This window comes from Dunckerocampus dactyliophorus, chromosome 8, assembly GCF_027744805.1.
Source record: "Dunckerocampus dactyliophorus isolate RoL2022-P2 chromosome 8, RoL_Ddac_1.1, whole genome shotgun sequence".
NCBI classification, from domain to species: Eukaryota; Metazoa; Chordata; class Actinopteri; order Syngnathiformes; family Syngnathidae; genus Dunckerocampus; species Dunckerocampus dactyliophorus.
The window spans coordinates 10,122,508-10,148,910 of NC_072826.1; the positions used below are offsets into that span (position 1 = coordinate 10,122,508).

At 40.1% G+C, this 26,403-nt stretch overlaps 4 protein-coding genes across 6 annotated transcripts in view; 3 read left to right on the forward strand and 1 right to left on the reverse strand.

The window, feature by feature from the left end:
- The first annotated feature begins 230 nt into the window (after positions 1 to 230).
- On the forward strand, positions 231 to 8,306 carry b3galt6 (UDP-Gal:betaGal beta 1,3-galactosyltransferase polypeptide 6). Of its 2 annotated transcripts, XM_054785693.1 has the most exons (3): positions 231 to 439; positions 557 to 670; positions 3,489 to 8,306. In XM_054785693.1, exon 3 carries the CDS (start codon positions 3,499 to 3,501, stop codon positions 4,516 to 4,518), a length of 1,020 nt encoding a protein of 339 aa, XP_054641668.1. In that variant the 5' UTR covers positions 231 to 439; positions 557 to 670; positions 3,489 to 3,498; the 3' UTR covers positions 4,519 to 8,306. The 2 variants fall into 2 exon arrangements, with proteins under 2 accessions (XP_054641668.1, XP_054641667.1); XM_054785692.1 differs by having other exon boundaries at positions 231 to 670.
- Positions 8,307 to 10,442: 2,136 nt separating this feature from the next.
- On the reverse strand, positions 10,443 to 12,183 carry LOC129186396 (axonemal dynein light intermediate polypeptide 1-like). The gene is made up of 6 exons (XM_054784642.1): positions 12,047 to 12,183; positions 11,414 to 11,544; positions 11,160 to 11,329; positions 10,902 to 11,080; positions 10,665 to 10,829; positions 10,443 to 10,576 (listed from the first exon to the last, which is right to left on the reverse strand). The coding sequence occupies exons 1-6, from the start codon at positions 12,125 to 12,127 to the stop codon at positions 10,541 to 10,543; spliced, it is 762 nt and encodes a 253-aa protein (XP_054640617.1). The 5' UTR covers positions 12,128 to 12,183; the 3' UTR covers positions 10,443 to 10,540.
- A 361-nt stretch (positions 12,184 to 12,544) lies between these two features.
- On the forward strand, positions 12,545 to 15,874 carry tmem167b (transmembrane protein 167B). Its single transcript, XM_054784643.1, has 3 exons — positions 12,545 to 12,713; positions 13,936 to 14,067; positions 14,967 to 15,874. The coding sequence occupies exons 1-3, from the start codon at positions 12,704 to 12,706 to the stop codon at positions 15,047 to 15,049; spliced, it is 225 nt and encodes a 74-aa protein (XP_054640618.1). The 5' UTR covers positions 12,545 to 12,703; the 3' UTR covers positions 15,050 to 15,874.
- Positions 15,875 to 17,524: 1,650 nt separating this feature from the next.
- Positions 17,525 to 26,403, forward strand: part of srpk1b (SRSF protein kinase 1b) — a 39,907-nt gene continuing 31,028 nt past the window's right edge. For both annotated transcript variants that reach the window (XR_008572190.1, XR_008572189.1), the window contains exon 1: positions 17,525 to 17,936. The gene's annotated coding sequence lies outside the window, so the exon portion shown is untranslated. The remainder of the gene's footprint in view (positions 17,937 to 26,403) is intronic.

The following is a 26,403-nucleotide window of genomic DNA, read 5'->3' on the forward strand; positions in this document are numbered from 1 at the left end:
TAGGTTCATTTTATCAGAATACGATTGGAAATATACAAATCAGTTTTTTGCAGACACGCTATTTTTTTATGTAATGTTTGTGATGACAAATGAAACACAGACCACTGAAAAAAGGGAGAGGTTGCCAAGTGTCAATGCCGGCGTGACGAGCTTTTATTGTGAATCGAGAATGCATCACATCGAGAACATGTCTCATTGGGTAACGCGCATGCGCGGTGTGCTACTTTTAATCTAAATTTCCCCCTTTCCTTTTTCATTTTTAAAAGACACTTGTTATCCAAAAAACGAAATAATCTAAAATTATAATTAGAAAAAATTTGTCTTATTTGTATCCTAATGTGTGTGCTTTTTGGGGGAGGGATCAGTTTCCGGTTTTCTCTGCACAGCCTACCTGCATTACTAGAGAAAAAATGAAAACATCCATGTCTGTCTCACTACGGTCAGTCGGCGTGTATACTACTTTGTTTTAGCTCTCTTTATCCGTAGATTATTTCAGCACATTTCTGTCTGTATTAACCAAAAATGTGCACTATGTGTATTTTTGCTTTTCGTGGAGGAGTTCACGGAGTGCGCAGGGGGTTGCGACTCGGTAGCCAACGTCAACGTTAGCTTTGGCAAAGCTGCTCGGCCCACTGTGCTTCTCATATTCACGGAAGACATTTCTGTTCAGGTAACCAACACACACATTTCGCACCATGCTATAGATTTATGTGTAACACAGATATGAAGAACAGAAAGTAAGAGATGCATGTAGCCAAGCTAACAATTACTGGTGTAAACTAAAGCGTTTATCTGCCACCCATATATAAACACAACACAGCAAGGGAACATTGCAGTGGTTAATTCTGGGTTCCATGACAAAAAAATCACATTGGGCCCCCCCCCCGGGCAGCTGTTATCACCAAATAGTTGTTTTTTTGGAAATGTTGAAACTTTCTCCCTCTGTACGGCGCCCCTGGTGACACCCACACCCCTGGAACTTTAATTTGTACAAATGTGTTTTTAGCAATAATAGCAAGGCAAATGTAAATAATATAATCCACCATAAAGTTCAGCTTTACAGATGCCATGTCTGCTCTGCAGGTTGGCGTTTGCTGCGGTAATGTCAAATACCTTCACTTGGATACAGTAATTCCTCGTTTATGGTGATTCATTATATCCAGACCCGACAGTGATAAGTCAATTTCGGCAAAGTAGGATTCTTTCTTTATAAATGGAATCATTTCGTAGTTACATCATCGAAAACCTGTTTATAATCTTCTAAATACGTTTATTTAACATACTTAAGACCCTCTTGACATGCAGTAACAACCTTTGCATTCATATTACCCAGTATAGTAGATGTAATAACGGAAAACGAGCCAATTAATACAAATACAACTCGTGCTCGTGTGTGTCACAGTAAATGTGTTCTGGATGTGCGGAGGACAGGAAGTGACATCGGGGGTTCAGAGTTGAGTTTTAGCTCGGCGTGAGTTACTGCTGCCACAGTAGCCCATGTGGTTATTATTTTTTTAATGTTATTATTATTGTGCCTGTTGTGAGATATTTTAAACCTGCAATAAAAGCCTGTTTTTCTACATTCACTAGACTACACTACATTCACAATTTGAATGCACCGTCTTTGTATTTGGATTTTAGTTCGTTTAGCCATTTTTTGCTTGAAATTGCTTCATTTAGGCAAAAAATAGGTCATATTTACTTAAATATGCATTTTTTTACTAATAGGCTGCATTCAACCATGAAACAGCATTATTTATTAATTAAAATATGTTTGAAAAACTGTGATAGAGTGAAGCTGAGAAATTGGAACCGCAATGTGGCGAGGAACGACTGTATTTCCCTCACAATTTTACATAGTGTCATGTGAATGTCATTCTGACTTCTAGCGTCAAACTTTGGGCTTTAATAACAGTGCACCTTTGTGGTGTATGTGTCAGAAAATTAACAGCACTGGCAAAATTGAAGGAGTGCATGTTTTAACAAATTGTCACCCTTTTGTGTGCAGCGTGTGCAGTTCAAGAGCAGAAGAGCTTACCGTACTTTCTAGACTTTAGGTTGCTTCGGAGTATAAGTTACATCAGTCAAAAAAATAGGTCATGAAGAGGGAAAAAAGATACTGGCTACATTACCATCACAATCCAGTGAGTCCAACATGCAAGTTACCGGTAAGAAAGTTAAGAAAGTTCACCAAGCTCACGATCTCATTCCTCACAACTGAATGATAGGAGCAGCATATTGTTGTTACAAGCATAGAGCGCACTCTCATGGCTGTCAATAGTACTGTTCACCCTTTGGCTCATGTCAGTCAGTATGCGTTCATGTTAATTTTATATATATATATAAAATTATATTATATTGATATGCATATTGATATGCAGTTGTCCCTAGATAGATAAATAGAGAGAGAGAGACTTTATTGCTCTCCAAGAGAATTTCACATTTCCAGCAACTCTGCAAAAATGTCATAATGAACTTCATCACTTAAATCACAAAATAGAATAAAACAACCAAGGCAAGACATGAAAGACAAGAAAAATAAGAATAAATAAAGAAATAAATATGGGACAGATCATGTCAAATTTGAAGTGTGATAATACATAATGAACACTAATAGTACATCATATTAATAATACACCATAATAGTATACATCTTAATTTAATACTGTAAGTCCAGTCCTGTGAGGGTTTTTAGCTAACATTGGAGGCATGTCACAGTTTTTTTTTTTTTTTTTAATTAACAAATGATTGCTGTTTTGTGCTTGACTGTGGCCTATTATTATTAAAAAAAAAATTGAAAGACAATTCATATGTAGTATTCTGGTCACTGGCAATCAGTAATGTTACATTGGAGAGACATTATCTTAGACTACATTACTGTAACACTGCATGGAGTCAGCCATGGCATGTCTGACATGAGATAGTGAAAACAAGTTCTCCTCCCATTCCGTGTGGAAGTACTGTAGTAAGTTTTTGGCTTCTGACTTTGTCCTTCTGGGAGGCGAATTAGTTTGTTTGGTAGCATACTAATGCTTACAGCGCCCGCCGTCTTTTGTGTCCCTGCAGTGATCCGGTAACCTGTGCATAACAGTTGTGCAATTTAGCGTAAACAAAAACTAATAGGAGTGTAAGGTGACTATAGGGGTGTTATTTCATGTCTGCAGAGCTCTAATAATGGTTAAAAACCCGTCATAAACAGGTTTTCTATGCTCTACATACGAAAATATTCCATTTATTAACATTGAATTTATTGACATTCAACCCTTTTCCACAGAAATTCACTTATCGCTGTCAGGCCTGGAACCAATTAACGAGGGACGACTGTATCAGTCTCACTTGAGTATAAGTCACAGGACCAGCCAAACTATGAAAGAAAGTGCAACTTATAGTCGGGAAAATACAGAGGACACCCCATGTCCCAAAGACATGTTTTGCTATTAGGTTTTCATCATAATCATACAGACGCTTTGTGTTTTCCTGTTTGACAGGCTCAGCACCATGAATTTGGTACGTCTAGTCTGCCGCCACAAGACCGCTCTGGTCCTCTGCACTGTGTGCACCTTTGCTGTGGTTCTCGTCTTCTTGGCCAAATGTACCTCAGAAACACTGAAGCAGGGTCATGCAGATCCACCAGGCTTAGCCCCGCGTGCCAGTGCTTTACTTCCTCGTCTAGAACAGCACGATCAATCGTCCTCCTCCAAAGACTTGTCAGCATTCCTTGTGGTCCTCATCACCACGGGGCCCAAGTACACAGAGCGTAGAAGTATCATTAGGAGCACATGGCTGGCCAAGCGGGACTCTGATGTTCTGGCTATGTTTGTTGTAGGAACTCAGGGACTTTCAAATGAAGACCTTCAGAACCTGAACACAGAACAAGGACGACACAAGGATCTCCTCCTACTACCTGATTTGAAAGATTCCTATGAGAACTTGACCATGAAACTGCTGCACATGTACTCCTGGCTGGACCAGAACGTGGGATTCAAGTTTGTCCTCAAAGCAGATGATGATACATTCGCTCGCTTGGACCTCCTTAAAGAGGAGCTGAGGGCAAAAGAACCCACTCGGTTGTACTGGGGCTTCTTCTCAGGTCGAGGACGAGTGAAGGCGGCTGGGAAGTGGCGGGAAAGCACTTGGGAACTCTGTGACTACTATCTGCCCTACGCCCTGGGCGGCGGCTACATCCTGTCATCCGACCTGGTACGATATGTGCATCTTAACGCAGGCTACTTAAAGATGTGGCAGAGTGAGGATGTGTCATTGGGCGCCTGGCTGGCTCCGGTGGATGTCAGGCGGACGCACGACCCACGCTTTGACACCGAGTATAAGTCCCGCGGTTGCAACAACAAGTACTTGGTGACGCATAAGCAAAGTCTGGAGGACATGCTGGAGAAGCACCAGACGCTGCAGCGGGATGGGAGGCTCTGTAAGGAGGAAGTCAAGTTGCGACTGTCGTATGTGTACGACTGGAGTGTGCCCCCATCACAATGCTGCCAGAGGAAGGAGGGCGTTCCTTAATTTCTCTCCTTTGCGCTCAGCTGAAGTCGGCTTCCAATTCAGATACTTTTCCCTCATTTTGTTTACACTAAAAGATCATTTAAAACAGTGCAGCTTTTAACATAAACCACACAATGATTGGATTTAATGAAAATATATTTAAAGTTAAGTTGACATTTCCTCTTTTTGAACGAATCCAGCAAAATCAGAATGTAGATCTGGTTAAATCAGATTAACGTATTCCCCCAAAGAGTTGCCTCCGTTCAAATAGACGCCGTGCCCCACTGAATCACAGCTGTGTTGTCCACCTGAATAAATTAAATGCAGCACCTCAAGTAGATGCCTTATTTTTCCCCCTGTGGAAGAAAACAATCTGTTGTAGAAATCTTTTAGAGTGGATTTAAGAGTGCAATAAAAAAAAAGTGGTGTTGAGAAAAATGAAGAACTACCGATCAGTCAGTGAGCGACAGAGGCTGTAATAAGGATTAGATTGAATTTAATGCATACTGTATCGTAATACAGTGGAACCTCGTTTTTTTTTTTTTTTTTTTTTTTTTTTTTTTTTGGTCATTAATTTGTTCCAAAAGGTCAGTTAAAAACTGAAACGTACTTAAACCGAAGCAATTTTTCCTACAGGAAAGAATGTAAATCCAATGAATTTGTTCCAGACACCCACAGTTAATAACAAAACTACATTAAAGCATACAATTCTAGCTTTACTTTCAGAAAATAATGTGAAATAATCAAAAATGACGAATGAAATGGATACATTTAACATCACGTTTACCTTTACTGAGTACTCTTGTTGACGGTGAGGCGAGCAGTCGTGAGGAGCAAAGAGGGAGGAGGGGAGAGAAGGCGGCCCGCACTTGACTCGATCTCCACCATCCACAACGTCTCAGCATTGTTATATCCAAGAACACACAGACAACGACTGTGTTCTCACACAATTTTGTTTACGTCAACAGATGAAGTCACATACATTTATGGCAAACAAAACACCGCTTTACAACACTATCGTTTGTGAGCTGCTCTTTTTGCAACATAAGTTAGGTACAAATGTGTACGCAGACTGAGCCGTAGATGATACAGTATGTTGTTTCCACATGGAGTGGGGGTTGAATTAGCAATAGCAAAGCTGCTTGCTTCTTATGCGGACGGCAGACCACGTAGTGAAACCTGCCTTGTTCTCCGGTCGCCTCAGATCGAGCGAAGCCGAAACCGACGGCTCGCTTGAAAAATTGGAAAGTGCGTGATAGAGCATGGTTGCTGTTTCAGCGCATCCTTTTAAAGTCATGGCTGCAACCTGCCATTAAACCAAAAGCACATCTACTCCGGTCTCACTGACAACAGACCTCCACTCTAGGATGGAACTTGCTGTTGATGCAGACTTCCCGTACATCCTGGCGAGATCAGGCACGCTCGAGTTATTTTTTGAACTCAATTGTGTTCCTCACCTTCTTTATGAAATTGCTGGCACATGCAACTTTATTTGGCCCCATGGCACGTTATTTAGCAGTCCGACTCAATAAAACAGTGAGTCGCCAACATGTAAGGTGTTTTGTTTGGGTACTCGATTCCGCTGAATGATACGGTCCAGGGCGAACGGACAGGTTTGTTATTCGCAAGGTTGTGCGATAACCAAGACTGTGTACGAAAACCACAGCAAACATTTTCGGCAGAAACCGAATCACACAAAAACTGGGGCGTTCGAAAACCGGGGTTCCGCTGTATGTAACATTGTAATTATCATTATCTGTGCAAAGAGTATATAATATTTAACATTATTACATAAATGCATTTATACAAATAAAGGTCTCCCTCTGATTGCCGTACAAGTGATAAATGCTTGCCACTCTCTGCAGTTAAGTAAATAAATACCTATGGCCATTTTATGAGTGACAGTCTGTTAATTTGTTGTTTTTTATGCTTGTTTTCACACATATTGCATAGCTCCTGTGATAACTTCTGGTGGATTAACCAGTGTTTTCTAGTCCTTAATTAATTTTTAAAATTTGGTTTACTTACAGTATTTTAGCTTGGCGACTGAACCTCTTTCTGCATTCTGTCAGTGCAATTTCTTAGAGTACACTCGTATTTGAACACGACCAACAAACAAAATGCGCGGTTGAGCCCAAACATTCCTCTTCTGTCATCCCAATACTGCTCACAGCCACTAGGGGGGCATATTTGCCTGTCTGGGAATTGCTAGGATATGCTATGATGCATTTACTAGTGTTCTACAGGTTTCAGTTCATTTCTTTCTCAGGCATTTCTTGTTTTTCTGATGTCACATGTTTAATCTAGTACCAAAAGTATTTAATGATGCGGTGTTGTACAGAAATAGCCATTTCATCTCTGAATTGCAAGCCTTCTTCTGCCTTGTCACCTTTTTTTTACCTGTTGGCCTTGTCATGTCAGCGCAGTTTTTTTGATGGCGACTTCCCTCATTTTCTCCTATTACACCTAATCCCTACCATTTGTACACTTATTTCTATTATTTTAAGTGTCATGCAGCCTAGTAGGACATTCTTACCTGCCTACAGTATATATTTTGTGTATTTGTGAAAGCAATTGTATTTATTTTTTATTTATTATGCAGTAAGCACACTGGTTGTCATGCCGGGATAGAGTTGAATTGACGAGTTTGCATTTTATATGTCCCGTTTATAAAGAATGGTACACAAGTTTTCCCGTCAGTGGGATTGCACAGAATGTGAAAGGGAATATGACTGAATGTGCTGAACGTTCCTGTTTCTTTGTGTGATGACATTTCCATGGCAGGCAGATATGATCAGCATGTTTATACTTTACAGTACTGTGCAGCAGTGTAGCAACTCACAGATTCAGTGTTTTAACCACAAACTGCTTTTATTTGTATTTCCCGATGTTCAAGTTCATCTCACTGTGATCTCACTGTGCATGTCAAGCTAAAAAAAAAAAAGTTCCAGTGCTGATTGCCGCATTGGAAAAAAATGTTTATGCAATCATGGTTCTCAACTGGTAGGTCGGGACCCATAAGTGGGTCGTGCAGCCGTTTTCAGTGAGTTGCAGGTCTATTGCCTGGGTAAAAAAATAAAATGACCCAATGTCCGTGAATGCACCTCACGTTCTTGTCTGCGCTACTAGCTTGTTACGCCGCCACAGGGTATGTGCCATGTTTATGGGCGACTTTGTCACGCCTGAGCGGAAGGGGAAGGGCATCGAGTGGGGACTGAACATGCCGTCCGGCCGACACAGCTGCGGATATCTTCTGGAGATAAAAAGAGACCAGCGTCTCGCAGTCATAGCTCACATTGTGTTGCAAACAGTCCCTTTCAATATACAATATCAGAAGTTTGAGTGAAAAAGCTGACATCCATCATGGACAACACCTCTCACCCGCTACATGACACTGTTGTTTCCCTGGGCAGCTCCTTCAGCAGCAGACTGTTACACCCACGGTGTAAGAAGGAGAGGTTCCGCAGGTCATTCATACCGACTGCTGTCAGGCTCTACAACACCTGCACCACCTGAACCATGTTGTAGTCAATATGCATTCTTTACACTGTACTCTTTACTTGCGTATCTTGCTTGCTGCTGTAACAAGTGAATTTCCCCGCTGTGGGATAAATAAAGTACAAATACAAATACAAAAATTCCGCAATGTGGGTCGCCGCTTGTCATTGAGCAGCGACGGTGGGTCATGCAGGCAAACCAGTTGAGAACCACTAGTTTAGACCATCAGATTCAACTTTAGAACTGGTTACATTTCTTGTACAAAGCGACCCTCCCTGGATGTATTACTGTATTAAAATAGTATTGATTGACTCCTGTGTTTACTGTTTGAAGATGTGTTATACAAACTTTCCGGCATCATTTATTGTATGTGGTTTGCAACAATGAATTAATAATGTTCTATTATACTAATAACATTAATAGTACATTTTATTCATCGGCACCTTTTAGGACACCTTAGAGACAACAATGAAACAACAGCAATCAGTACATTAGCAAAAGGAAATACAAAAGTAAAAACATGATCAACGTATTTAAACATGTACAAGGTCAAACGAGATCACACTCAATAGGTGAGTCTACAGGCAGTATTTTACTTATTTAAAAGATGATTTAGATGACTATGTATGATGAATTGTAACTTTCCATCTGCGTTCAAACTGTATGCAAGCCTACATAAAGGTACATTTTATTGTATGGTACATAAAGGTACATTTTGCAATGCCTTGCACAGCTTCTCAATGAGCCTTGATGAGTCCCAAACATTGCACGTGATGCATTGAGTCACAGAAGGAGGTACAAATGAGAAAGAATCATTTGAGACGAGGTAAACGTTGCTTTACAGTGTAAAATAATACAGAGATGTCACAAAAGAGTCACATAATACTGTCAGAAACTTGTTCTTTTAAAAGCATTTTTTTAAATGTATTATTTTCCTGCTTAAAGAGCAATCACATTCATTTTCATTTTGTTGGTAATACAAATACCATATACTGTATACTGTACAAGGTAGCTTTAAATGGATTGTTTTGATAAAGGTGGAATGTTCATCATTGACCTTCTCATGTTGACATCGATGAACTTATACCTTTTTACAGAGCTCCAGAGGGAACATGGGGGAAAAAAGCAAAATCCCGAGAAACTATTGCGAGCTCAAGGTTTTGCGAGATCTGGGAACATTTTGAAGCCTTTGTTTACTTCCGGTATTTCCAGGTCAGTCGGTGTTTTGTAACAAATTTTATTTTGAGATTTGAGATCTAGGAATAAAGAGGCATAACATGAGGATTTTTGAAACTACAAGCAGTTTGTTGCCATTGTCTTCCTCCATTTGTGCATATTTATATTTTTATTCTACTTTAATATGACATTGTAGTGACAGGAGTATTGTGGATGGTTCTGAGATTAGTTCAATGTAAACAAAACACTATGTGTTTATATTTGAGACCGATCTCAAAATAACATTTTTTAAAGCTCTCTCGTTGGTGCGTGTCTTCCATCGTTACAAACGTTATTGACTGACCGGGATATACCAGAAGTAAATAAAAGCATTAAAATGTTTCCGGGATATTGCAAAACTTTCTCAATTTCTTGCAAAACTTTCCGGGGCTCAAACAAAAGTTTCTCAGGATCTTGCAAAACTTTCTCAGGATTTCGCAAAACTTTTTCAGGATTTTGCAAAACTTTCTTTGGATCTTGCAAAAGTTTCTCAAAATTTCGCAAAACATTTTCAAGATTTTCCAAAACTTTTTCCGGTTCTTGCAAAAGTTTGTCAGGATCTCGCAAAACTTCTTAGAATTTCTCAAAACTTTCTTTGGATCTCGCACAAGTTTCTGAGGATCTCGCACAACATTTTCAAGATTTTACCAAACCTTTTTCGGATCTCGCAAAAGTGTCTTTCTCAGGAGTTTGCAAAACTTTCTGGGGCTCTAACAAAAGTTTCTCAGGATCGCGCAAAACATTTTCAAGATTTCACAAAACTTTTTCCGGAATTTGCAAAACTTTCTCAGGATCTTGCAAAACTTTCTCAGAATTTTACAAAACTTTCTCAGGATTTAACAAAACTATCGGGGGATCTCGCCAAATTTCTCAGGATCTTGCCAAAGCTTCCTGGGGCTCTTACAAAAGTTTCTCAGAACCTCGCAAAACATTTTCAAAATTTTGCTTAGCTTTTTCTAGATCTTGCAAAAGTCTCTCAGGATCTTGCAAAACTTTCTCACGATTTCGCAAAACTTTCTGAGGTTCTCTCAAAGGTTTCTCAGGATTTCGTAAGACTTTCTTGGGATCTTGCAAAAGTTTCTTATGATTTTGCAAAACTTTCTCGGGATCTCTCAAAAGTTTCTCAGGATTTCGAAAAACTTTTTTTTATAGTTTCTCAAGATTTTGCTTTTTTGTTTCTCTCTTGATCTTTTTTCACCATGTCCCCCCACCACGGGGGCTCTGTACCTTTTCATTTCTAAATGTAACTTCATCAGCGGATCTCCCCTACTGATGCTCAAGTCAAATGTTTAAAAAAAGTTAATTGGGTGACGCACTGCAATCTGGGAAGTTACTTCTTTGCTGTGAGGGCTCCTTCCAGCTGGGTCTATGTAAAAGGACAAATAGGGATGTGAAAATGGGCCACACAGCTAAAATACAATAGTTAACTTTGGCATACTGTCCTGATGCATCACCTTGAGCTGCTGGTTATTTTTCCTCAGGTGCTGAATCTTCTCCGTGTGCTTAGTTTCTTGCGCTTGTTTTTTTTCTTCTGCCGTTTTTTTCACTTCCACACATTTAACTTTTTGATGATGCAGTTGCTCCACCAGCTCCTCTTTTAAATTCTCCAAATCAGAAATCTACACAAGAGACACAACAATCTACTGTATTGCCAAAAGTCCTGTTCAGACACACTGACTCAAGAGTCTTACCCTTTCCTGCAGGGCTGCCTTCTCCTGTTCATCATGCAGCGCTTTCCTCATACCGAAGATCATACTGCTTTCATAGAACTTCTGATAGGCAGCAATGGTCATTTGGAGCTCATCTCTTACTCGCAACAACAAGATACCCCTCTCGGCACAAATGATGGCCACTTGTCTGATCAGCTCTTCTAATGAGACAAAATGACAAAAGCGCTTGTAACATTTGCACAATGGCATGTGGCAAGGAAGATGAATGACCGCGCATACCAAAGCACTGGGTGTATAACTGTCTTCTCGCAGGGCAGATGCCTGTGTCCATGGCACGCTGCTCAAGCAGCTTCCTGTCCATTTCCTCCTCCAGGTTCACCACATCCAGTCGAGTGGATGGTGCTGTGGACACTCTCTGCAACCACTCTTGGTTTCCCTCCATCCATTTTCTGGCAGGGGGAGACAAAATAAACAGAAGCATGAATGTTTGGTGACATTGAGGAGCAATTTGGTTTCTGAGTGAATGATCGTACCTGGGTGGAAACATGAAGGTAACGATGTCTTCATTTTTCTGTTCGATGTGTTGAAGGGTAGCTGTTATGGATATGCGAGGACGTGCAGACCGCTGAGGTTGTGACTTCAGGGGGGCTTTTGTAGGACGCCCCTGTCGTGACAAGTATTTTAGTCCTATATTTAATTCACTCCTTTTTCCTGGTCATGTCACTTTTGTCAGGCCACTTGTTGTTTCAGAGTTCCTAAGACGCAGTTATAACTACCTAGATGCCATAACCACGTGCAGTACATACAAAGCTGGAGCGTTGTCACAGTTTACTTCAAAATATCCATCCAATATCTAATAAAATATTCCAACTGAATTACCTCCATCATACATTTTACACTCACTGGCCACAGCAAGAACTTGTAAACTCTGCCTTTGCAAGCATAATAATGCTTAGTTATCTTGAGGAGTTTGAGTTAAAACCAAGCATGACTATGACTCAGCGTCATTGAAGGAAAAGTTCAAGTTTATTCACACACTGATGACAGCGTCAGGACCAGCTGGGGATTCATTATACCTCTGGCGAATGTGCATTTAATGCTATCGCTATGTCAATGTTATAGGTATAGATATGATGTATTTGTAATAATAATAATAATAAACTCACCTTTGCTGTTTTTTTATCTGCGCTTTTGGGAACTAAAACTGGGCAATCATATTTTAGGAGAGACTCGGCAAGTCCATTCATTGTCCTTTGCACAAATATTTAATAATTCTAAATTGGAACAAGAAACTCAAAGATCTGTGTTCCCGAAAACACAAGCCTACTCAAATTAGTCATTTTTGCCCTGACAGCTCGTTTTTGAGCGTCACCATGCACGCATTTTAAAACATGGCTGCTAGGAACTGAGTTACAAGGGTTATTAGTATTTGTAATCTTCCCCCTGCAAAGTCAGAAGGCGTCAACAACACTGACGTCAACAACTGTCAAGATGACGTGACGAAGTAAATATTTTCATACCAAAAAGTAACTTTTATAGTTGGGTTTCAGTACAATTTTGTCCTTTAAAATGCAATATTTAACACGGCTAATTGAAGAAGCGCGACACAGGTTGCTGTTGATAAATAATTCCAGCAGATGGCAGTCAAGCGCAATGGATGCCAAGTGAACACAACCCGTAGAAGAACGATTAGAACCGGAAATGTCAACCCAGGGACTGCGAACTAGTAGATGTGATTAGCTTACCACTTTGAAAACACACGATGGCTTTCTGATTGACGCACATTAGCAGTTACGTAACATCGACAAAAAGCAACTGCGAATATGACAAATGGTAAGTGTTGTTTATTTCTACACTTACGAACAAATGTCAGCAGCAGAACAGAAGATGCAAGTTACCGTAGCTGATGAAAGCTAACCTTAAGTTAGCTGTAGACGTGGCCCGGGAACAGTCACAGTTTAGATATCCAAACTAATGCTGCTGAACTCATTTAGCGTCATAGACCAAACGTTAAACAAACGGATTAAAAATCTGTACTTTGTGGTGTCATCGAATTTGTTCAACGCTAAATTGAAATATGGTATTGGAGCAGCGGGCTAGATGCTAATGGGTGTTTCCTGCATTGCTGTTCGTGATAGAGTTAGTAAGTATGTACCATACATCTTTACCACCAATGCTACTTCCAACAGCTGGCGTTGTCATGTGTTTAAATGTCAGTTAAAGAGAAGCCTTTTAAATAGTTCTCCACGACCACTGTCATGCAGAACGATAACATTTTATTGGATTAATGTGCCCTTCACGAGGAGTATCTCGTGTTTCAAAATCATAACGTTATAAAGTTATTCACTGGACTGTATAAAAGTATCCAATTGTACCATAACGTAATTGGTTACTCATAACTTAGTACTTATTAACATTTAAACAATGTTAAACTACCGTAAATGCTCTAATCGTAGCTGGGGTGGTTATTTACCGACACCTAAAAGAGGATGTGGCATAAATTGGAAGCAGGTGATAAGAGGAGAGCGGTGCTATTTCTGAAGTGTGAAAACTCTAAAGATCTGAAGTGGATTAAAAAGTGGGAAGAAAAATGGCACTCTGACAACGTGGTAGGTTATTAACAAGTGCATTGCACAACAAAGCAGCAACAGAACCATTGTTGTAATCCTAGAAGAACAAACTGCGCATCCAGCATTAACACAGCTGATGTAAACAACAATATACCAAGTGTAAAATGCTGAATAGCGCAAACATTTTAAAGTGCATGAAGAGGTAGATAAAGCTGACAGATCCTGACCACTCATGATAAATTAAATACAGCTAGTGTCATCTTGTTGTGTTTGTAAAAAGTACATAAGGTTGCCTACAGCCACAGCTGTTAATAGCAATGTTTTTTGCCCCAAGTAGACCACAGACATAGAAACCCTAAGAGACAGAGTACATTACATGCTAAAATTTATGAGAATCAAACCTTAAACCTGTGGTGCTATGACGTCTTCAATGTATTATGAGGTTTACAAATCGTGTCTCATCATGTTCCGCTCCTCGTTCATAGTGTACTCCTTCGATGGCATCCTGGTGTTTGGGCTGCTCTTCATCTGCACGTGTGCATACTTCAAAAAGGTTCCCCGCCTCAACGGCTGGCTGCTGTCGGAGAAGAAAGGAGTGTGGGGAGTTTTCTACAAAGGTAAGAATGCCTCAGTGTCACTCGGACAATATTCACGGTATAATTATAGCACAGATAATCGTAGTCATATGTTATCAATGTTTATTTTGCAGATAGTGCAAATCAGTCACACGGCCTGCTTTTATTGTAAAAGGTTTGAAAGGATTCACCATCACCTTCTTGCATAGCAGAAGCATCATTATTATCATTATTATTATTATTCCCAAATAATTGAATATATTGTAAATTCTGTATCTTGAATAGACACCTCTTTTCCCCTCATGAAAATAGTAAGTAGTGCATTGGGGGGGTTGTAATTACCTTATTATCATTATTATTATTATTCCCAAATTATTGAATATATTGTAAATTCTGTATCTTGAATAGACGCCTCTTTTCCCCTCATGAAAATAGAAAGTAAGCACTTTGTATTGTATGTGGGATCAATAAAGTACATACAATACAAAGTAGTGCATTGGGGGGTTGTAATTACCTTTACTATGACTGATCAATAAGGGAGGGGGACAACAATCTGATGACTGACATAGTGTGTCACACTGAAAGCAGGGGAAGGAAAGTTATTGCACTGAGAGCTTTTAGAATGGATTTATTCCATGTGAGAAAATGTAATATAAAAATGCTTATGTACAAATAAAGCCTTTCCCACTTTTTACTCTCTACAGTTGAGCACTATGTGAAAAAATATATATTATCTTTGGAATCTCAATAAACAAGAGGAGTCCAGTTGCCTCAATTGAACTTTTTCAGATTGGATGACTGAGAATATAGACATACGCTTCGGAAGATTTGTTTAAAAGTGAAATCCAAATGCACCCTGAAGTACTTTCATTCGTATTTCTAGTGAGCGGTATGACATAACCAAAATGGTGCATAATGATTCTCTCTCCTTTTCTTTGTAGCTGCAGTCATTGGGACACGGCTCCATGTTGCTGTAGCACTATCCTGTCTGGTCATGGCTTTCTATTTGATCTTTCTGAAATGATTCATCCAGACTAGATTGATGCAAGCGGGGGCTGGACTTGGCAGGGTCATGCCTAATCCTTACAGGACACATGGATGTGGACTATTTGACCCATGACTTCACATTGCCTCACAGACTTACTCGGGAGCCAGTGATGCCCTCTTTTGGTGGCTGGGTTGCATACCCTTTCCCTCAACAGATGAGGTCATCTTGAATCCAGCCCATAGTTTTATTACAGAGGATTACAGACGAAAGAGGTTCTCATCTCACACTCTTTGTTATCTTCAAGCACATACTGTAATTATTTATACTGAAGGTATGACAATGGTGTTCAAAATGCGTAAAATGTTTCTTTGAACCTGTAAACAACTTGAATTTCGTTTAGACGTTTACAACCAGTAAACATTTGCCAGAAATCCCTTTTTCTCAAATGAAAAATGATCAGTTCTGCTTCTTATGTTTATTCTGTATTTTTTCTTTCAAGGGTGGGTAAAAATCTTAATATATGATATATTTTAACACTACTTTTTGTCTTTGTTTTCCCCCACACAGATCTTTCTGCGCCTTTTTTGTGCATTTGAAATAGTCTGGACAGGTTCTCGCACTTGCCTAACTCAGCCCATCTAATTGCATATGGGATAATTCTGTGTGTCTGTAATTATTTACAGAATGGAAGTGGTGACATGCCTACATGTAAGAACTGGACCAACACGTTTGTTAAATATGCCTGAAAATAGAACTACATTGCCATCTAAGAATGATAGTGTTTTTCTGGCCATTTCATGCTTTCATTGAAAGATTAGGAAGCGGTGCAATGCAATTTGGAGTAAAATGCTAGCAAAACAAGTTGTCTCGATGTTATTTTTATAAAAGGTCATTTTTTAAAGTGCCTATAAAAGGTTTACCACTGTTTTGTTGTGTCAGTGGTGTATAGTCATTATTCAGTGGCCATGAGACATCGGAAATAATTATAGCAGTTAAAGTAAATGTCACTTCCGCCTTATTTAGTCAGCACAATTATTTGCAAAACAAATAAGTCAAGTCATTTGCACTGATCGTGGACATCAACTGTTTATAATCTTATTGTCATTAGCCCCACTAACAGTCACATTTTGGATTTCCACTTGGAAAAACTCTCAGCCATCACTGTAAAGTGGATTTTTGCATTTACAACTTTACCGTTCACAACTTTTTGAGCTACTGTACAGTTTTCAAATTGTGAGGCGGGCCCCTGGGAGGTGCCAGATGACTTCAGGGGATACGTAGCAGCTCGAGAAAAATAAATTGTTTTCAAACCTGCCAAGCTAACTTGAATTTAATTGATTTTTATATTCTACTGTGCAAGAGTGGGTTGAGCAGAAAACGCCACAAAGCAATTATATTATCTGAGAAGAGGGTTACTGTGCCACACTTTGAAAAGCCTTGGTTTACAAAATGGATAGATGAATTCTGGTTCATATTGCTGCTTGTCAGTGCTGAACAAACAGCGATTTTGCGGAATACGCGGTATACCAGTGTCAAATATTAATATTGCTGTCGGATGAGACATTTTCACTAACTGATGTATACAGTCAAACTTGAGATTTTATGCCGAGTTCAATATTAAATATCATTATATTAGAAACTTCTGCTACTGGCTGCGGTATCAAGCAGGTTATACCCCGCCTCTTGCTAGAAGTCAGCTGCGATAGGCTCCAGCTCACCCATGGCCCTAATTAGAACAAGCGGTATAGAAAATGGGTGGATAGATTATAAACTGTCTTGTAACGTGCAACCTTTGCCAGTTTTATCATAATCGAAGAAACAAACAGATTTGTGGGGGCTAAAATCCTGTTTCAGATTTATTTTGATGGAAATAATGCTGTTGCTACTCATAATAAGTCAACACTCATTGAAAATTCTCTTTATTGGGTAAGTTTATAATCCAGCAAAACAATCAACTGAAATAGCCCAACACATATAACATTACAGTAGCATAAAAAAGCCATCTATTGAAAGTTTGTACATTTTGGAAATTAATATAATTTACAATGTGGAGTCAATATATAATTCATATATAATAACATCCAAGCGATTTCACTGGTTGCTGTAAGTGCTATGATCTTTAGTGTTCAGTTATTGCTTTTCTGTGTTTTTTATACAGAATATTTGTTACAGATACGACCTTGGATTGAGCTGAAGTCCATTAAAACGGTGATAAAACACTTAAAAAGAGTGAAAGAATAAAATAATAAAACGTTACATGTTTTTAATGCTTACCTGAGTCCACTAAGCCATTATTTATTTACAGCTTTGCATGTCAATGTTTTTTTAATGACGTCATTGCAACAGTCAAAGGAAAGTGATAGAGGAAAACAAGAAAAAGAAGGAAAAAAACACCATGAATTGATTGACAGGGAGAATCCCCGCCCTGTCCACGCCAAACTGAGCGGAGCTCCCTTGTTTTCGCGATGGTGACGACGTTCTCGCGAGATTTCCGCACCGGGAGCGCGCTGGGACCCAGAGAAATACGCGCTCATGTTTCCGCATGCCGAGCAGAGCAAGAAAGAGAGAATAATCCAGCAGTAGCTTGTCCAACCTGACCCGGCGCCTTAAGAAGAGGAAGTTTCCTCCACCGAGGTGCACCGAGCATTGACGTGCTTTCTTCGGAACCCAATTTGCATCACGGGCGTCCAGTGGCAGTTTTTGTCGAGTTTTCAACGGACAGTAGCCCAGTCTTGTGGTGGTGCTACACGGGGACCAGAGGGCACAAGTTCCCCCCCCCGCCCCGCCTGCTTAAATTCGCAAGAATGTCGCAAAAGGAAAGACCCACTTTCTATCGTCAGGAGCTCAACAAGACAATGTGGGAGGTCCCGGAGCGGTACCAGAACCTGTCGCCCGTCGGCTCCGGTGCTTATGGTTCGGTTTGGTAAGCATTAGTTGCAGATGCTTTGTGTTTACCTTGTCATAGTTACGAGTTAAGCGTGCACGCCTCGTTGTCGTTACTGCTGCCCTTTCCTTTAATACCTGTTTGCTTCTAGAACCTTTCAAGTTGGCTCTGTTTAAAAATGTGCAGCCATGATACTGCCTTTTGCCCGCGTTATTAGTAGTGACGTGCATGTGCATGCCTTCATCAGGCCTCCTCGTCAGCTATGATCCCACTTTAGGACACCATGATTCTATCCCAGCACGAACAAGCCAACACTTTACGTCTGTGCTCTGCATGCATTATACATTTTCCAGTTGGGTGCAGCCAGCCTGTAGAGTACCAGAAGGTCACGTGATTTGCACTAAGTAGGCCCCATCATGCACAGTGAGGGCTTTGAATAGGAGGCTGCAAAAAGAGCACAGTGATGACTCTAGAATGATGTCATTCTTTGTAGTACCCCCATGACTCACTATCCTGAGGTGAGGCACAATCTTCTTAGTCATCACTAAATCCTGTTATGGCACTCATTCTATATGTGTGTGTGTGGGGGGGGGGAGTGTGTGTGCTTGTGTGTGTGTGTGTGTCTGGTTTGATACACAAAGTGATTCTCAACATGCACGTGACCTCATCTCGCGTCAAAATGCTCAAGTAGATGCTGTCAACATTCCTGCAGTGTGCATTTTAGCTCCCCTTTAAAGAACATGCACAGGGTTTAAGGCAGCCTCTCTCTACTAAACAGAATGGAAACGGAATTATATGTCATTGCTAATGCTGTTATTCATCCTATTTAGGGCTGCAGCGATTGATTATTTTAGCAATTGAGTAATTTATCGATTAATTTGTGCGACTAATGAGATAAAACACTTTATACCCTCCATGCGTACTTATGGGAAAATAGTTTAAATATGTTTCTGCTTGCCGTAGTTTAACACAACACAGAGTCCAGGGGTGTCCAAACGTTTTCCACTAAGGGCCACTTACTGAAAAATTAAAGGATGCAAGGGCCACTTTTATATTTATATATGACGTTATATATTTCTCAAGAACTGCATCTCAGCTTTGTGATATAGGTGAAAAAATGTATTTTTCGTATGAACTTCGGTCTTTGCTTTTTTCCCCCCATTTTTGCCTGCTGTTTTTTCCCCCAATTATTTCAACTTTTGTCGCAAATAATCGTTGTGCATTTTCTTCTTGTTTTATTATGACTTTTTTTCCATAATGTAACTTAACATAATGTAAAAATAACATCTTTCTTTATTATTTCAACTTTATACTATTAAAATTGTCTTTTTCTCATTAGATTACAACTTTTTTCTTTGAATATTTTGACTTTATTTTTGTAAAATTACTGCAGATTTTTCAATTTTTGCTGTTTTTAGAATATGCCATGGGCCAATAAAACAGCCGCAGGCCGCAAAAGGCCCCAAGGCCTCACTTTGACACAAAAGGTATTAATTTGAGAAAATACAAAACTTTTCAGATGCATTTTAATCCAGCCTTATATTTTCTACTGCAATGCAGGTGGCGAGATCCAATCCCAGCATTTTCTGGGTCAGACATCAAAACTCGAATATTATACGATAATACGGGTCATTGAGAGGTCAAGAAGTAAACTTCCCTCCTTTGCTCAAATAGTCCGCTTGCTAATTCTGCACAGCAAGTGCTGAAAAGGAGTACCGTGCAAAACCATGCAGCACCACAAGTGGCATTAATGGTAAGAAGTATTTAATTTACTACTGGTTAGCTTCAGTATAACAGCGTTATTAAAAGGAATAAATTCCGAGACTTATTTTATTCTAAATTTGTTGATCTTGCTAAAAAATGTACACATTTAATTGTATTCAATGTAAAAAATATGATATGGCTCTCACGGAAAATATTTTAAAATATGTGGCTTTTATGGCTCTCTTAGCCAAAAAGGTTCCCGACCCCAGCATTAGCGTTAACATACGCTAGCATATATCACTTGCCCCCCACGTGCTGTGTTTTGAAGGCCTCTTTGGTGGCATCATATACACCTTAACATGAAATCACATCATGCGATTAAAACAGTCATAACATGTCATGTAACGACTGCCGTCCACAATATATTACTACTTCAATATTTACTAGACACCACAATCCACCAGCCTGTCATCTCTCCTAACCGCTTAATCATTATCGTTATCATCAGATGTTGAGGTCATACATAGTTTGATTTAAAACAGGGGTCCCCAGGCTCACTCTACATTTTTCAGCCACCCGAGTAGACTGTGGCTCACAAGGAATGTGTACATATTAAATCATCAGTGACTTTTGTAAATCCCACCTAATTCTGTTTGTGTTACAGTACCTGCTTAGAGCAACACGTCATTTAGTTTAATTTTAAAAAGTTATGGCACATATGAAACCAAATTGGGTTCACTTTATGCGGAAACGAGATGACGCAAGTAAATGTGGAACTGGTCTGCGTGCGTGCTGACCGTCTTTGATTTACTGTGGAACAACGTGTTCTGCTTCTTGTTTAATTGGCTTTTGTGTGGTGTTGTTCTACCTTATTGCCACACCAGCTCTGTTAGTTCCTGTCATAAATAGGTGAAATTACTGGTATCAATAATAAGAGAGCTACAGTACATATGCCCCAAGTGTTCTTTCCATGATGACTGAGATAAGCTAGAGACAGTATTTTGCCTTTGTTTCAGTTTATTGGTGACAGAGATGAGTGTTGCACAAACATTACAGTATACACAATAAACACTGTCAATTTTTGCACTCATAGCTTGACTATTTGTATAATTCCTTTTCAACTCAAAACCCAGGGGAAGTAACATCATAACTTCTGTCACGCAAGTGTAAAAAAAAGTTAATAATAAAACAACACAATGAACTGCATTCGTGATGAACACAGAAAGAGCACACGCAGTTGACGTGTTACTAGGCCTGTCACGATAATCGATAAATCGATGTAATCGAACCATTAAAAAAACAGGTTGATAATTATGACGCCCTTGATAAATTGACATGTGCATGTACGTGTGAGTGTTTCATCTGCTCGTCTCTGTGTGCCACACAGGCTGGATGACTAGAGGGTTCACTCTGCATCTGTCTGTGCGCATTGGTTCTATAGTGGAATGAACGGAGAGAGTGAGCCCTCCTCTCATTCAGCCTCTTTGTGAAAGCGGGGCTACTCATGAGTGGATACAGAGGGTTTGCAGTTAGCTTCCAGAGGCATCATACGCTACCATGAATGAAGGCACAGAAGCGATGGTTTCTGAGGCGAATGCCACAGCCGACAGCCCCGGTGTAGGAATACACGGACAATATTCTCAACCAGGGAAAAAAAAACCTACCGATGGAGGTGCTCGGGCAGCGGAGCCTTCGTCCCGACAGTCAATACTTACTGAGGCGTTTGGTCGGCAAAAACAAAACGGTGCAAAATGGTGCCGGCTCACAGACAGTGTTACTTGGTACATTGCAAAAGAAATGCAACCATCCAATATGGTTGTATGGCATACATTTTAAACAACCTACGGTTGCGTCGCTGGAAGCACTTCCTGTTTACCAGTGTGCTTTGCTGACTGTTGTTGTAAATGGCTGCTAAGTTACACTTTCAGAGATCACATAGTTGTTGGTTATTGTTCTGCATTATTCCTTGGTAGTGTGTTGTCTGTTGATATCTACCTATTGCGTTGCTGCTTTTTCTGTTATGATACTGTGAGTAAGACTGGTATGTGGAGTGGTGACCTGCCACGATTTCAACTGGGTTGATAAGTTCATTGTGAACGCTCCGTACCATCTACCATCTAGTGGTTCAAATGTGAATTACACCTCACTTTCAGTATTTACACAGAAGTCAACTACTGTTTTTGTCTAGTGTACGACACAGTACGCACGTTCCCGCATGGGTATGCGATGTCACCACTACTTTGCATATCTGTGAAGCCGTTGTGGCATTATTTGGTCCCGCTTTGTCCCGCGTGATGCCACGCTACAGCAGGCTGTTGAATACGCTCTCATTGCAGAAAAGAAAATGTATTTCTATATTATCTCGCAGCTGTAGAAAGATCAGGAAAGAGCAGGAAGAAGGCATAACCCTAACTAGAAAAAGAATGCACGGACAGTGTTGGTGAGGGCATGGCGGACTAGAAGCCATTGCTTTGGCCATTATGATCAGTTATTAACAGAACTTCACAGGGAAGATCCAAGAGGCGACAGAAATTTCTTGACTTATGATTTTTTTTTGTGATTCTAGAGGCGGGCGTTTTCAGAAATGTTCAAATTGTACATTGTACACGTTAGGGCAGTGGATCTCAATTATTTTCTGTCATGCACCTCTAGGCTACAGAAATGTTTTTCACGCAGCCCCTGATGTGAAATATTTTTGAGAACCTGTCATATTTATTTATCTCTACAAACCACTGTATGCGTTGCTGGTACCAGCATCGTTCGAGCATTAATAAGGACACTGACGGACCTTGACAAAATTTTATTTCATGCCCCTCTGACACCTCCCCACACACCTCCAGGGGGGCCCACCTCACTATTTGAGAAGCACTACCCTAGGGGCACGCAAATTTACCAAGGTTCCACTCTATGTCAGTGTGATATTTAGTGACTTCAGTATCCCAGTATAATTGCTGCTGAAGGCATGCATTGCCATCTCTGTTACACTCTGATTATGGTTTTGTCTCACGTCTCAGGCTGTCTAATCTACAGTCTTCCAAGGCAAGTCGCCACTTAGTAGACATTATGAAACATTGCTGGATTGTTGTTAGGGGCGAAAGCAGGAAAGATCGTCTTGTGTGAGACATAACATATTTTTAGACTTTGACCAACTTGTGTTCCAGCCAAGGTATTTAATATTTTGTTGCAGACATTCTTGTTGATTCCAGGAGAGTTTCGTCTCAAGATAATGGCTTCTTTTGTCTCCACTTAACATAAAATCCTATATCTATTGCATTTGTCCTGTGCAATGTGCATCAGAAATCAGGCACATTGATTTCACATCTGAAGTGAAGAGCAATGTTATGCGGATATGTCGAGATTACTGTAATTTGCAGCACAATTGTTTGTGTGTCCTAGGGGTGAGAAACGCAGAGTAACCAAGAGTGTCACAATACGGCTTAAAGAATAAAACCACTCTGTTGCATCATGATATCTGTAGCAAAAAGGGGAAACTTTACTATAGAAATAGCATACATATATTATTCAATGCATTAAACTATTTTCCATTCGTGATACATGGCTCACGATAACAGTAATATGTCAATACGGCGATGGGGTGAAGCAAAAACAACAACAAAAAAAAATGTCATAGTTGATATTTTATATTTAACCAGAGCACAACAACAGTAGTGCAAAAACAACGGCACTGTTGTAGTGCAACATAACTGTAAACAGGATTTTATTTCAGTTGTCTGACAAACAGTGACTCATTCAGAAAACACAACATGTCATGTCTGTGAAGTAGATCAAATCTATGAAGCTAACAAAAATATATATTTATTGTAGAATAGTAGTAATGATGTAATCACTGGAAAGAGACAGAGAGTGACCTGGCAGCACGAGGACAATGTTGACAATAAAAGAAGTGAACTAAGCACACGTCTGTTGATTGAACAGCCCAACATTGAACATTTGGACATATGCCGCCCATGTGTTGTATTTCCGTGAGACACACCAATGCAGAGCCTTCATTTGTGTTTTCTTCAGTGACTTTGGACAGTTTTCTGCCAGTAGCACCAGGAGCGCCTCCTGGATGACATGTAAAAAGGTGACTTGACTCTGAGGAGGAACTGTGAAAGAAGTATTTTATCAATACTAAAAAAAAAACAAAAAAACTAAGCGGCGAGAGCGTATCTGTAATCCATTGTAAGGTTAAATATTGCGCTTGTTCGTCACACTAATACTTGAAAGGTTGAAATATCATAAAAGTGTGCATACAGCATCTGGACATTGGACACTCTACGCTGAAAATGACACATTACATCGCAGTCATGTTTTCAACTCTCCACACCTGGCGAAGCTCACGTCTCCCCTGCAGCACAGCATCGCTCCTTTTGCATTTTTATGGCTGCAGTGTGTTATTGCACTTGCCTTTATTATGGACTAATTGGATGCTGTTTGCTCAGACATGGCTTGTTTGTCCTGTGGGCCAGCAGCAGCTTTAAAGACCTGTGTGCATGCAGCTTTGTAATGTTCGTGTTGACTGTCAGCGGCCTTTCCACCCAAAGGCGGCACACTCAAGTTGTTGTGCAAGGCTTCCAGACTTAGAGTCCCCTGCTTGTGTGTGAAGAAGAAAAACACTGTGCTTATCTTAATGTTGTTGTTATGGGTGTTCAGGAATATCATTCTGTTGCATGACAAATTTCAAGGCTTTCATCCAGTGGCACAGCCCAGTGAGTGGCTTACTAAAGTTAGTAAGTGTTCAAATCGGAAGAGGAAATGACTCACCCCCGTGTGACCCCGTTTTTAAACACGCAGTGGAGGAATGTCCCTGAACTTCAAAGTCGTAGTACACTTCCAGACTGGGTCACTGGTGCAGGTAGTTTGGAAGTTGTGCTGCATGGCTGATTGTGGGTGAACCACTCCCTGAAACAACTCCCTCCTCTGTGTCTGTGGGTATCGCCACAGTCTGCACAAGATTTTGTAATCATCCATTCGTGATGCAGCATAAGTAGCTGACCTGGAAGGAATGTTGTTTTTTTGTTTTTTTTGCAAGGGGGCCATGCTCACTCGGTGATAGAGGAAATGCAGGCAAAGGCCATTTGGCCCATGCCCTCTCCTCCACCCTCACATTGTCTTCTCGTGTCACTGATGTCAAATGTTCTTGGCAGGCAAACATGCCGATTTGACCAGTTGCATGTGCTTACTGTAAGTTGAGCAATACACGAAGAACTTCCGTCACTTTTAATGTCAGTGTTGCGCCTTCTTTTTGTCACACACCCATTCCCACTCTGGCTCTTCAGTGACAATGAGGCATAGAGTTTCACTAGCCAAGTGAGCAACGTTGCACAGTCACGTGAACATCTTCACACTAATGAAGAGAACAATAGGTGTGCTTACCATTAAAGCGTTATTAGTCTGCTGGATCCAGGCATTGTTTATTTATCTCCATTGTTCTCGGCGCTTCGTTCTTGTCATGAAATACCGCTGATGTTTTTCTGCACTGCCCTCACAGACGTGGTTGTCATCAAGACTTTGCCAGTAAACGAATAGCAGTCAGTACAATGCAGACCTCCATCAAGGCCAAACAGTTCTGATTTGGAACATCAACACCTTCATAGATGCCCCTGAATTTTGTAATAAAGAGTCATAGATTACATTAAATGAGGTTGTTACATAAAAATTAAGTCTTAAAATTGTGGAAATAACAGCCTCTCTTCAATTATAGCCAACTTCCAATTAATGTTCTGCCTCATTGCAGATAAAAAAAACACTTAATAATAACTAAGAGTGCATGGGAAAGTTGCAAGGAAAACATATTGTAGCTCTCTTTGACCACATGGTCATTTATTTGATGAGTGTATTACACAACACAGCAGCAACACAACCAATGTTGTAATAGCGGTAAGGCACATACTGCTCAGCCAGCATTAATAAAGCTGACGACTTAATTGCAAACAACAGCATGGCAAGTATAATACGAATGAGCTTCACACCAGCGCTACCAACATTTAAAAGCGTATGCAGAGGTAGATAAAGCTGCTGGGCGCTGATCACTCATGACACTTGGAATGCAGCTACTGCCATTTTGTGGAGTAAATAAAAGCTCAGGAGGTTGCACACAGCCACCGTTGTTAATGCCAATGTTTTTTGACCCAGCGCTAATTACAGACTCCGGTCCTTATTTGTTTTTGTAGATAACACACCCAGCGACTATTGGGAACTCTGCAATTTATTGATTACTGGAGCATTTATGGTACTCTATATGTGGATGGTTCCAGATGGACACGCTGTTGTCATTTGACAAGCTGAAATGACACAGCAGTATGTATCTGCTTCATATTTGGCATTTTTATCTGTTTCTGTCTTTATAGTTTTAGTCATCAATAATTCATTGCATTTTTTTGCACGGTCACATATGATAGACACGCACGCCTAAGCAGACGAGGATGAGTGCTCTGGCAGAGTTATGTTTGCACTTGTTGCATGGCTGTAAGACCATGCTGATATGTTTTGTTTGTCTGTCTTTTGTTGAGTGACTTGCTTCTTGCTTTGTTTAAACATCGTTTGACAGTGCTATTTTTTATGAGGTGTTAATTTACGGAGAGGAATTTATTTGTTCAAACTTATGAGGCAAGGCAGCGGAGACCGCTATTTGAGGACATATGAAAACATCCAAAAATGCAGAACTTGGCAATGGTTATGAAAGTGGCAGTCTCCACCAAAATTTAATGGGTTATTCCTTGGCTCAAATCATTACACCTCAATAAAGTTTAATGGGAGTTGGTTCTTAAAAACAAAGAAACAAATAGTGATGAAAACC